General features: G+C 39.9%; 1 protein-coding gene across 1 annotated transcript; it reads left to right on the forward strand.

Annotated features, from left to right (window-relative positions):
• The first annotated feature begins 3,511 nt into the window (after nt 1–3,511).
• LOC134365550 (N-acetyllactosaminide alpha-1,3-galactosyltransferase-like 1) lies at nt 3,512–11,504 on the forward strand. The gene is made up of 3 exons (XM_063081666.1): nt 3,512–3,561; nt 10,275–10,412; nt 10,841–11,504. The coding sequence occupies exons 1-3, from the start codon at nt 3,512–3,514 to the stop codon at nt 11,502–11,504; spliced, it is 852 nt and encodes a 283-aa protein (XP_062937736.1).
• Nucleotides 11,505–13,059: the final 1,555 nt, after the last annotated feature.

A 13,059-nucleotide genomic window follows, 5' to 3' on the forward strand; every position in this document is an offset into this window, starting at 1 on the left:
AGAGAAACAACTCAAGTGAGATGCAGTAACTTTAACGATGGGATTGTTTGCAGAGATTTGGGCAAGGTTGAGAGATGCAGCAAAGGATATGGAAGCACCAATAGGCTTAAAACAGCAGGAAGCTGTAACCAACGCTAGGCCTACAGGGACAAGGAAAGGAACCATGAAAGAAGAGCCACCCAACAGAAGTCCTAGTCAGAGAAGGACACAGTCACTGCCAAGGTCTCAACAAAACTGAAGGGAAAGAAGAAAAACAAATAACCCAATCTCTCTATCTTCTTGTCCTCTAGCAGAACCCACTGACAGCCACAGATCAAGTGGCCTTGGGTGACTGGTCTGCTCCAATCACACAGCTAGGCAGAGAAGGCTGAGGATGGAGAGGGAGAAGGAAAATGGAGAATAACTAGCACAATCCACCCCTTTTGCCACGCCACCATTTCTCAACCTTTACTTAGATGAAGAAGCTCATGCTCCCAAAACTGGAGAAACACAAAGTCCTATCAGCTATTATATCATCGTGAAGTGATGGCAATTCAGTTATATTTTCACCTGGAACCTAAATTATAACGTTAGCTATCTCCAGTACTCTTCACATAAGGTAGCAGGGAAAGGGGAGAATATAATTAACATGATAAATCACAGCTACAGTCACACTTGTGTAGCTATTCAGGAAGGTGACAATAAAAAGAGGTCATTAATAATCACTGTTTCACAGTTTCTTTATCCTCTGCTAAGGCCATTGAAGGCCACAGTACTTACCTGATAGGGTGACCCAAACTTCCATTTCTGAAGACTCTGAGTCCTTCAGTGGTCCCACCTTATTAAGTTGCCACAATTTCCCATTGACTATTATTATGGAAATGGGAGTACTAAGGGGCACCCCAGAGAATTTCTTGGGTTCTACATGCAGCCCTCCTTGCCATCATTTGTGTAACAGCAGCTTAGTATCTCCATGGTGATGAAGATCAGTCACCCCAGCCAGTACAGAAAAGCTGTTTCTGCCAATTAATTCAGCAGCATGAGGAACCTCAAATGACCTGCTTTTAGTTTCATAGAACCATGACTTTATTTCTTAAAGGAGGGATTCCTCCCTTGAGAAACAGGAACTCCAAACCTATGGAACCCAAGGTTACAACTATGGCAAGCAAACATTCCATAAGTGAGTTTTTAGATGTAATCATGAACAGAAGCATTCCCACCTCCACCTTGCCTTATGGACTGTGTATTTTAGCTTTGGAAGAAATGCCATCTCACATCGGTCATTGATTCAAACATGGGTGACCTGTAATAGGTCAGTACTTCAACCTTTCAGGGAGTTATCTCTGAACTAGCACTGAAATTGAGACTTCCACTGGCTATTCCAGTTTCTACCAGGCCATCTGCCTCTGGACAGTGAGGCACATAGACAGACCAGAGAACTTTATGGAAATGAGCCAACTGCCACACTACTTTCACTATAAAGTTCATAGGGTGAGGCATTGTTATGTGTGATACCATGACAATGAAAAAGATATTCTGCAAGTCCACAGAGCTGGCAGATTTGTAGACAAGGAAAGCGAATCTGTACTCAAAACACAGAACTATTTCCCCTTAGGAAAATGTGCTGCCCCTTCATGATGGAGTCTCATATAATCAACCAGCTATCAGATTGTTGGCTGGTCCCCCCGGGAAATCGTGTCATATTGTGGACTCAGAGTGGGCCCCTGCTGTTGGCAGTTTGGGTACTTGGCACTCAACCTTAGTAGGAGGGTGTCCATATTATTGAGCCCATGCATAATCTCCATTCCCATAGCTGGGGTCACTTTGTACCTGGGCTCACTAAACCAGCAACAAGGGTAACTAGGGAAGGTGTCTGGCTGATATCCAGAGGATAAGTCATCTTGTCCACCTGATTACTGAGAGCCTCTCCGGCCAGCATTTACCTCTCATGTGAAGAGCTTCATATTTATATCATAAATCTAAAGACTCTGTCTCTTCTCCTACTTCTTCCTCTTCTGTTTTATCTTTTATTAAACAATTTCTTAATATAGGGTGAGTTTTATTTTCTCACATTTTCAAAAAGCTTTACTGAGATATACTTCACATAACATGAAATTTAACCATTTAAAGTGTGCAATTCAGGGCAGGCCAGTTAGCTCAGTTGGTTAGAGCGTGGTATTGTAACACCAAGGTCAAGGGCTCCCATTTCCATACCCTCCAGCTGCCAAAAAAATTAATAAATAGTAATTTCCTTTTTTGTTTGTTTGTTTTAAACAATAGAAATTTGTCTCACAGTTCCTGAGGCTAGAAGTCTAAGATCAAGGTATCAGCAGAGTTAATGACCTTCTGAAGACTGTGTTCCCTGCCTCTCCCTAACTTCTGGTGCTTTGCTGGCAATCTTTGGCATTACTTGGCTTGTATAAGCATCTTCCCAGTCCGTGTCTTCATCTTCACATGGTGTTCTTCCTATGTGCACGTCTTTGTCCAAGTTTCTCCTTTTTATGACAACAAGTATATCTGCTTGAATGACCTTATCTTAATTACATCTGCAGTGACTCTATTCCAAATAAGGTCACATTCTGAGAAACTGAGGTTTAAGACTTCAACATATGAATTTGGGGGAGAAACAATTCAACCCATAGCACCATGTAATTAAAAATGTATTATCTTTTCATAGATCCAAAATCCAGCCTGCCACCTAAATTCTAAAGACTCCATAAAGGTCTCTTTTTTTTGTAACTATATAGATGCCTGCCTTCCCCACAGCATAGAGACCTGCAACTGGTTTTAAGTCATCTTTCATTTCCCCTTAACTGTTACATGTGTGCAAGTGTCTCGACAGAAAGTTCTTCAAAGACTGTGATTACAGGAACACAAGCCTGAGGCAGTACAAGTTCTAGATTCCCTTTACATATGTTGTTGTAACATCAGGTAACTGATACTCTTTTGCAGATTGTTCTAGAAGGGCACTAGTTCACAATCTTATAGAACTTTATTTATTTATTTATTTATTTATTTATTTATTTATTGAATCAAAATTGATTATACATATTTTGGGGGTCCAACATTGAGATATGTTGATCAAATCAATATTACTAGCATATATATTGTTACAAATCGTAATTATTCTTTATGCCCCTTTTTCAATCTCTCCTCATCCCCCTTTCCCTCCCCCGCTCTAATTGCCCGACATTTCTTCTCTCCTTCTGAAAGGATAATGGTTTCTCTGTTTATTTGTTGCCTAGGTAATCTGTCCAATGCTGAGAGGTGCGGTCAGTTCCCCCAATGTTATCACAGAGCAGATGCTTCTTCTGTCACTTTGAAATGGGCTTTGTGGAGAGAGACATCCTCTTCTTTTCTTTAACTCTGCTAGTGACTCTCCTTGAGCAAATGCACTCCAGTAGCTGGCAGACCATCTGCGTGGTAGTTGTGGCATCTAGCTGCTTTTGCAACAGCCATGGTTATGGTGGTGGCTGTGGTGGGCCACCCACATGGAGATGATGGTTTTGGCATGCTCCTTGGCACTGGCGGTATGCCTGGTTGTGGGAAGTGTCTGGCCTCGGGCCCCAAGGTGCTGGTGCAGTGTGCCTAGTTGTGGGAGGGAGGTCCAGTCCCCTTCTCCATACCTCAGATCCCTGGGCAGGCCCTGAGGCACTGGCACAGTGTGCCTGGTTGTGGGAGAGGGGGTCCAGTCCAATTCTCTATGACTTGGGTCCCCAGGCAGGCCCCAAAGCACTGGCACAGTATGCCTGGTTGTGTGCGGGAAGTCCGGTCCCTGGCTCCATACCTTGAGTCCCTGGGCAGGCTCTGAGGTGCTGGCATGGTGTGCCTGGTTGTGGGAAGGGGGTCTGGTCCCTGGCTCCATACCTTGGGTCACCGGGTGGGCCCTAAGGTGCTGGCATGGTGTGTCTGGTTGTGGGAAGGCGGTTTGGTCCCTGGCTCCACGATGTGGGTACCCAGGCAGGCCCCGAGGCACTGGTGTGGTGGGCATGGTTGTGGGAGGGGTTCCAGTCCACTTCTCCATGTCTTGGGTCCCTGGGCAGACCCCGAGGCTCTGGTGGTATACCTGGATATGGGAGTGGGGTCCAGTCCTGGCTGCATGCCTCATGTCCCCTGGTGGGCCCCAAGGCGCTGGTGGTATGCCTGGGGCAGAACTAATTTTTTGTTCTTTGCTTACTTCTTTAAATGGGGGAACTTCCTGTGGGAACCAGTACTTGAGCAGTGTAGTTGAGCTGCTTTGTTCCTGTTTCCCAGGGAAGACTTTTTGTGCAGCTCAGGGTTTTATCATTGACATTATAGGTACTTCCAGCTCTCCAGAGACCAGGTGCATCTGGGTTGTGTAGAAACTGATCTGGGTCTTTTCATCAATCTGTACCACACGCTATTCTGCATTCCCGACCAGTCTTCTCTGAGTGGTCCTGTGCTGATTGGGGGGCAGATCGGCTGTCCTTGCCTTGTCCCAGTGTTCACCCACTGGGCCTGTCTCCACCACCCCCCATGCTCCAAACACTTCCCATGGGATGGGACTTGCACCAGCCCCTTGCGATGACTCACTGGCCTCTGAATGGCTCCCCTTTTTCAGCTGTTCTGGCTCCTTGCTCCTGCGTGGGTCCATGGGAACCCTATTAGTGGTCTTGCTGTCCTGGGGGCCACCAAGGCCCTCTTCTCCCCTGCCACCTCCAAGCAACTCCATCTGAAGGGCACAGCTGTGGCTTCTGTCGGCTTCTATTCCATGTGCTCCAGCATTAAAGCAGCTGCAGCCCGAAACGCTCTGAGCAGTTTTCTCTTTCACTCACCGTGGCTTCTCCCCCTTCATGAACTCTATAGGTCTCTCCTCCTCTTCCCCTGAGCTCCAGCAGCCCCGGCTTGGCTGATGTTACATTTTAATAGTTGTAAATTGGTTGATTTGTGGGAGAGAGTGACACTGGGGACCGTCTATTCTGCCATCTCAACCAGAACTCCCATGAATGATCTTTTTAATGTTCTGTTAAATTCTATTTCCTCGTATTTTGTTGAGGATCTTTGCATCTGTGTCCATTACGGATACTGGTCTGTAGTTTTCTTTTTTTATTGTCTATTTTTTCTTGTTTTAGTATGAGAGTAATACTGGCCTTGTAGAATGAGTTTGGGAGTATTCCCTCCTCTTCAATTTTTTTGGAAGAGTTTGAGAAGAATTGGTATTAGTTCTTTGCCAAATGTTTGGTAAAATTGGGCAGTGAAGCCATCTGGTCCTGAGGTTTTTTCTGTTGGGGGGACTTTTGATTACCCCTTCAATCTCATTACTCATTATTGGTGTGTTTAGGTTTTATACTTCTTCATTCCTCAACCTTGGTAAGTTGTATGTGTCCAGGAATTTATCCATTTCTTCAGGTTTTTCAGTTTTTTCACATAGAGTTGTTCATAGTAGTCTCTTATGATCCTTTATATTTCTGTGGTATCAGTTGTAATGTTTCCTTTTTCATTTCTAATTTTATTGATTTGAGTCTTCTCTGTTTTTTTCCTTGTTAGTCTAGCTAAAGGTTTATCCATTTTGTTTATCTTTTTGAAAAACCAACTCTTTGTTTCATCAATCTTCTGTATTTTTTTTTAAATCTCTAATTCACTTATATCTGCTCTGATCCCTGTTCTTTCTTTCCTTCTGCTAATTCGGGGCTTGGTTTATTCTTGTTTTTCTATCTTTTTGAGGTGTGATGCTAGGTTGTTCATTTTAAGTCTTTTTTCTTTTTTGACATAGGCATCCATTGGTTTAAACTTCCTGCTTAGAACTGCTTTTGCTATATCCATAGGTTCTGGTATGCTGTATTTTCAATTATACTTGTTTCCTGGAAATTTTAAATTTCCTTTTTGATTTCTTCTTTGACCCATTCTTTGCTTAGGAGCATTTTGTTTAATTTCCATGTATTTTTATGGTTTCTATGTCCCTCTTGTTATTGATTTCTAGTTTTATTCCATGGTGGTCAGACAAGGTAATTGATATGATTTCAGTTTTTTTTTAATTAGTTAAAACTTGTTTTGTAACTTAACATATGGTCTATTCTAGAGAATGTTCCATGTGCTGCTGAGAAGAATGTGTATTCTGCAACTGTTGTATGAAATGTTCTACAGACTTTCATTAGGTCCAATTGGTCTAGAGTAGAGATTAATTCTGATGTGTTGTGGTTAACTTTCTGTTTGGATGACCTATTTTTTGCTAAAAGCAGTGTGTTAAAGTCCCCAATTATTGATATGTTGGAGTCTATCTCTCCCATTAGGTCTAATAGTAATTGCTCTGTATAACTGGGTGCTCCATAGTTGGCTGTATATGTATTTAGAATTTTTATATCCTCTGTTGAATCAATCCCTTTATCATTATATAATGACCTTCCTTATCTTTTTTTTACTTTCTTGTCTTGAAGTCTATTTTATCTGATATAAGTATAGCTACTCCTGATCTTTTTTTGTCTTCTATTTGCATGAAATATCTTTTTCCATCCCTTCATTTTCAATCAATGTTTGTCTTTTCAGGGAAAGGGAGTTTCTTGTAGGAAGCATATTCTTCATTCTTGTTTTATAATCCATTCAGCCATTGTCTTTTAATGAGGTCATTTAACCCATTTACATTTAGGATTATTATTAATATATAGACTTGCTGCTGCCATTTTATTGCTTTTATTCTGATAATTTAGTATATCATATTTTCCCATTTTTTTGGTCTCACCCTCTTTGTGGTAAAGTGATTTTCTCTAGTAGTATCTTTTGATATCTTACTATTTATTTTTAGTATGTCTCATAATTTTTTGTCTTATGGTTACCATGAGGCTTATAAAAAACATGTTATAGTTATAAAAGATTATTTTAAGTTAATAATAATTTAACTTTGATATTTAAGAAGGAAAAAACCAAAGCCAACTCTACACTTTGGCATCATTAGCCTCCACTTTTTGACATTTCATTGTTTCAATTACATCTTTTAATATTGCCTGTCTCTTTTACAGTTGTTGTATTTGTCACTGTCTTGTCAGGTGTGTGTCCTTTAGACTTCATACTAAGGATGTAAGTGGTTTATTCACCACACCTACAACACTGTAGTATTCTGAGATTGTCTGTGTACTTACTTTACTAGTGAATTATGTACCTTCAAATATTTTCATCCTACTCTTTAGTGTCATTTTTTTCCTTCAGCTCTTTGACTATACCATCCCATTTTCTTCCAGCCTACAAGGATTGTATTGACAAATCTGCTGAGAGATGTATTGAATGTTATGTGTTTCTTTTCTCTTGCTGCTTTCAGTATTCTTTCTTTGACTTTGGTTTTTAATAATTTGATTATGATGTGCCTTGGGGTGTTTCTGTGTGGATTGAATTTGATTGGCAACCTCTGAGTTTCTTGTATGTGAATACTGTCACTTTTCTCCATTCCTGGGAAATTTTCATTCATTATTTCTCTGCATACGCTTTCTAGATTTCTTCCTTTTTCTTCTCTTTTGGGTATTCCAATTATCAGAGGTTATTTTGCCTGAGGGAGTCCCATATTTGCTGTATTTCTTTTTCATTTTTTCTTGTTCTTTTTCTTTTCGATCTTGTTATTGGGTAGTTTCATATGTTCTATCTTCAAGCTCACTGATTCTTTCCTGTGTTTGCTTAGGTCTGCTCATGGAGCTTTCTATCAGATTTTTCAGTTCAGATAGTATATTCTTTATTTCTAGAATTTCTATTTGGTTTTTAAAAATTGATTCTATACCTTTGTCAAGTTTCTTGTTCTGCTACTGAGTTGTTTTCCAGATATCATTTAATTTACTTTCTGTATTGACTTGTGATCTGAATTCTCTTTCAGATGTTTCATAAATCTGCTTTTCCTCTGTATACATTGCTGATGCTTTGTTGGTTTCCTTTCGTGAAATTATATTTCTCTGTTCTTTCTCAATCTTTGTGTCTTTATGTTGATGTTTGGGTACTTGAGGGGACTGCTACCTCCTCTAGGTTTTATAGGTGTTCTTTGCTGGTGTTAGATCTGTAATGGTTAACATCAGGGCTTTGTCTCTGGCCCATGTTTTTTGTTTGTTTGTTTCTGTTTTTTCCATTCTGTGGTAGATTATTAGCTACCACCACCACTTAAACTGCACTGGAACTAATGTACTGCCATGTGGATAATTCCCAAATTGGGGAACTTGCTGTGAGGACCAGAACTTGAACTCTGTGCTTGAGCTAAATTGCTGCTTTCCTGCTCATTTTCTGGGGCCCTTTGTGTAGAATGGACTTTAACTGTTGGCATTTGAATCACTTCTGGATCTTGTGAGGTCATCACAGATTCCTCAGCTGTGTGGAATTTCTAGCCCAGGACTGACTCTTTCCTACACATTGCACCACTCTGAAGTTCCATCACCCTGACAGGTCTCCACTGGGACCAACTGCCTGTGCTGCACCCCAATGTTCCCCCAGCAGGCCAACCTTTCTCCTACACTCCAAATGCTTCCCATAGGGCGGGCCATTCATAGATCCCTTGCAATGTCTCACTGACTTCCAGGTGGCTCCTTTCTCTGGTCTGCTGCAACCTCTTGCTCCTATGCAGGCCAAGGGGAACAGTGGTCTTACTGGCCTGAGGGCTGATATTGTGCACTCTAAAGCCCTCTTGTCCTTGCAGACTCTAAGCAGCTTTGCATAAAGGGCACTGCTGCAGCTTTTGCCGGCTCCTGGAAGCTGCTCCATGTGCTACAGCTATTGCCTACTTCATACCAGGCCATCCCAGAAGTGGCCAGGACTCAGAAGGAACAGAGCAGTCCCTATTCCCTCTCTCCCTCTCATTATGGCCTTTTGCACCTTCATGAATGCCATGGGTCTCTCTTCCTCTGCTCTGAGCTCCAGCAGTCCCAGGACAGCTGTCTTTGCCTTATAATAATTGTAAATTGATCAGTTGTTGGGATGAACGATGCTGGGAATCATCTATTTTGCCATCTTGATGACATCATTCTGTCTCTTCTAGTTATTTTTGTTCAAATGTAATTGTCATTTGCTGTTTTGTCTGTGTAGGAAAGAAAAGAAGTAGGGTCTTCTAGTTGGCCATCTTGCTGATGTCACTCCTTCACACAGGTTTTTAATTGTCTTCTGTTTTGAGACTCTTTTTCTTTCATTCTGGCAGCAAATCTCTAATCTGATCTAATGAGAAAAGAGGGATAATCCTCAAACCCTTTCATCTTCTCAAATAGATGTTGATTTGCATATGTAGCATGTCATCACTGTGACAAGAATACACATGGCCAGTGTTAAGGTGAATTTTGAGATTTGTGAGTCAAACAGAAGTGTATGACTATAAATTCTAAGTATAGAGAGAATTTTAAAATAACTGTATACGAAATAAGTAAGTGTGTAAGTTAAAGCATCCCTAAAACCCCTAAGGAAGCACTTTTGAAGGATTTGTTATTATATTATTTTTATGACTATTATTAATGTACTATTAATGGTTGCCAAATCCTATTCTTGTCTGGGTATGGATTTGTAATTAAAACTTGCAATCACCAACAGCAAAATGATTTCTAACTCTGTATTTAATTCCTTCCAAAATGAAGGCCTTAATTTCCTTTGATAGTTTAATGCCTTGCCTCCAGCCAAACAATTTATTATTACTAATGCTGCCACTTCTGCTGTTGTTTTGTTATAATTAGAAGCAAATCTAATGATTTTCTCCCTTTTGGGACTAATTGCATTTTCTTTCATGTATATCTATGGGCCTAAAGCATAAGGGAAAAGGTGAAAAAGGTATATTCTAGATATCCCAGGAACAGAGGAGAGAGAAAAAAAGGAGACGGAGAAAATAAATAAATAAATAAGAAGATAGTGGTACTGTCAGTTTTAGGTAACAATGAGAGGAAATGTTTGGACACTGGGCTACCTAAATACAAGCTGCAGTCAGAGCTCAAAAATAAATTAATTAATTAATTAATTAATTAACTAACTAACTAATTAAATAGATAAATAAATAACTCCTGGGCTCAAAAGTCAGTACTGTGTAATGAGTCAAGTGTGCACTCTGTAGCCAGGCTGGCTTTATTATAAATCCTGACTCTGCCATCTATTAGCTGTGTGATACTAAGCAATTTACTCAACAAATCTGTGCCCAAGTTTCCTCATATGAAAAATAAGGGTAATAATAGTAAAAATATAGGACATAGCAAGAATTAAGTAAGTTATGAAAGCACTTAAACACAGTTCCTGTGACATAGTAACTACTCTGTAATCATTGGCTATTATTACTTGGACAACCACTTCTGCTATCGTAATGAAATATTATCTGCTTAATTTGTTTCTTGTTTATTCAACAGAAGACGTCCTGATGTTATAACAACAACTGAGTGGCACGCTCCAGTCATATGGGAAGGAACTTACAATAGACAGGTCCTGGAAAAATACTACAAGAGGCTGAACATTACCATAGGCTTGGCTGTATTTGCTACTGAAAAGTAGGTGCTAATATTCATCTTTTTTTATTTTGGAAAAATATGGATGAGTACCCATGGACTTTCTACCTCCATAGAACTACTCATAATTAAACCTAATCATTATTTCTTGCTGTCCTGTAATAGTTATTTATAGCGGTTATCTTCTCCAGCCTTGGCTGAGTCCTTAACACTGCTTGGGAATCTTTACACTAATATTCATTTAACTCTCTTTCCCTTTCTTCACAACAAACCTTACGGTTCTTCAGGTCCTCAAGCATACCACATTCTCTTTCACTAACCAGTACAATTGCAGCTATAGACCCAACTTCTCTACCCCTACCTTCTTTAGCTTCACTGACACATATGTTAGACACCGTGTTGAAATAGCACGTACCCTCCTGATGTTTAGCAAAATAATTATTTTCCTTTGTTTTTTTCACGTTTCACAGATTTGTCGAGTACCTGCAACAGTTCATACAATCTGCTAATAAGCACTTTATGGTTGGCTACAATGTTATCTTTTACATCATGATCGATGACGTCACCAGGCTACCTCCCCTAGAGTTAGGTCCCCTTCGAACGTGTAAAATATTTTCTAGAATCAAAACACAAGGCTTTCAAGATGCAATTCTCATCCACATGAAGAACTTAGAAATACACCTCATAGATAGCATGCAGCACGAAGTCGACTTTCTCTTCGTTATGGCTGTAAACCAGATCTTCAAGCATGACTTTGGGGTGGAAACCCTGGACAGGTCTGTAGCTCAGATCCATGCGTGGTGGTGTTTTACAAATGCTAAAGATTTCCCATATGAGAGAAGACCTCGAGCAGCAGCTTTCATCCCCGTGGGACAGGGAGATTTCTATTACCACAGTGCAACGTTTGGTGGCACACCCAATGAGGTTTTAACCCTCCTTCAAACATATCACAAAGGAGCTATTCAGGACATCACAAAAGAAGTGGAGAGCACATATGAACAACACCTAAACAAATATTTTTTTCTCAACAAACCTGCTAAGCTGTTATCACCAGAATACAATTGGGATCCAAATTTTAAAACTCCTTTACAAATTAAACGTATTAACATAGCATGGCAGTCAGAGATGCTTTGATTGCTGTACCATTAGATTTATGAATTAAAAAGTAAATCACAATAATTCCTTACATAGAAAACTTGGGAAATTTTTCAGTTTTGTAGAAACTTAAAAAATGTACAATCTTCCAAAATAAATTATTTCTCTTCCTGCAATTTTGAATCATCTAATTCTTCCTGTTGGATAAAAATTAAGTAGATGATAATTTAATGCAATGTTATTATCTATGTGATATACATGTATCATAAATAATGTGGAAATACTTTTGGAGGCATAAAATGACTTTTTAATGAAGAAATACACCCAAACTCTAGTTCAGAAAAAAATTATGTATATGTGTACACACACACACACACACACACACACACACACACACACACACACATATACACATACAATATCAAAGGATTATATGTAAGGGGAGAAAATTAATATTCATCAACTCAGATATTTGCTATGTTTTTCAGTGTTGGGATATATATTGCTTGTGATTAATCTCCTCAATTAGTATTCAATCTGTCTAGTATCTGACTGAATTTAGGTGAACCAGAAACCTTCTACCACATATGTATCTTACTTTTATTGTTACAAAGAGAGATGTTGAGTTCATATTTTTTTAAGTGCTACAGAAATGTTATTTTAAAATAGGTATTCACTGAACTCCATAGCAAATGTACTCTTCTGGATACAGTCGGGGACAGAAAAAATGTTAGAAACATAATTTGTCCTCCTATAACCTACAGTCTAGCAGGGAGATAAGACTATATTTCTTTTGCAAGTTTAAAAGTGCTAAAAATCACAAGGAAGACATGGCTACTTTGCTACTGTTGCTCGGGAAAGGGAGCAGCCACCTCCACGAGAACATGTAGTCCTATTGGCTATGTTCTCATAAATTTAGTGAGGCATTATACCATATTTATAAGAACTGGAGGTTCTAAGATTACAATTTTTATCCCCTTTTATGAGCAAAAAAATGAGGTTTAGTAAGTATTCTATAAATGATAAGTATTCTTGGTTATTAACACACCAAAATTATAATAAATATTGATGACGACTGCGGCAGGCAGGCTCTATGACTGCCCTTAATGGTCCATTTGCCCTGGTATTTGTGTACTTGTGTGATCCGCCTCTCCTCTCCCAACCTTGAGTGCAAGCTGAACATAGTGACTTGCCTTCAACCAACAGAATGTGACAGAGGGGATGAGATGTCACTTTCATGATCAGGTTACAAGATTGTGACTTCCGTCTTACTAGAGGACTTTCTTGCTGCCTTTGATGTAGCAAGTTGCCATGTTGGAGAGGCCCTCATAGCGAGGAACTAAAGACAGCCTCCAGCCAACAACCAGAAAGGAACTGAGACCCCCTCAGTCCAACAACCCTCAAGGAACTGAATACTAACAATCACATAAGTGAGCTCGGAAGCAGATCTTTCCCCAGTTGAGTCTTCACATGAGACCTCATTGCCAGCCAACATCTTGATTACAGCTTTGTTGGAACCCAGAAACAGAAGATCCAGCTAAGCCATGCCCAGGTTCCTGACCCACAGAAACTGTGAGATAATAAATGTGTGTAG

Source organism: Cynocephalus volans, chromosome 17 (assembly GCF_027409185.1).
Source record: "Cynocephalus volans isolate mCynVol1 chromosome 17, mCynVol1.pri, whole genome shotgun sequence".
In the NCBI taxonomy this organism is placed as follows: domain Eukaryota; kingdom Metazoa; phylum Chordata; class Mammalia; order Dermoptera; family Cynocephalidae; genus Cynocephalus; species Cynocephalus volans.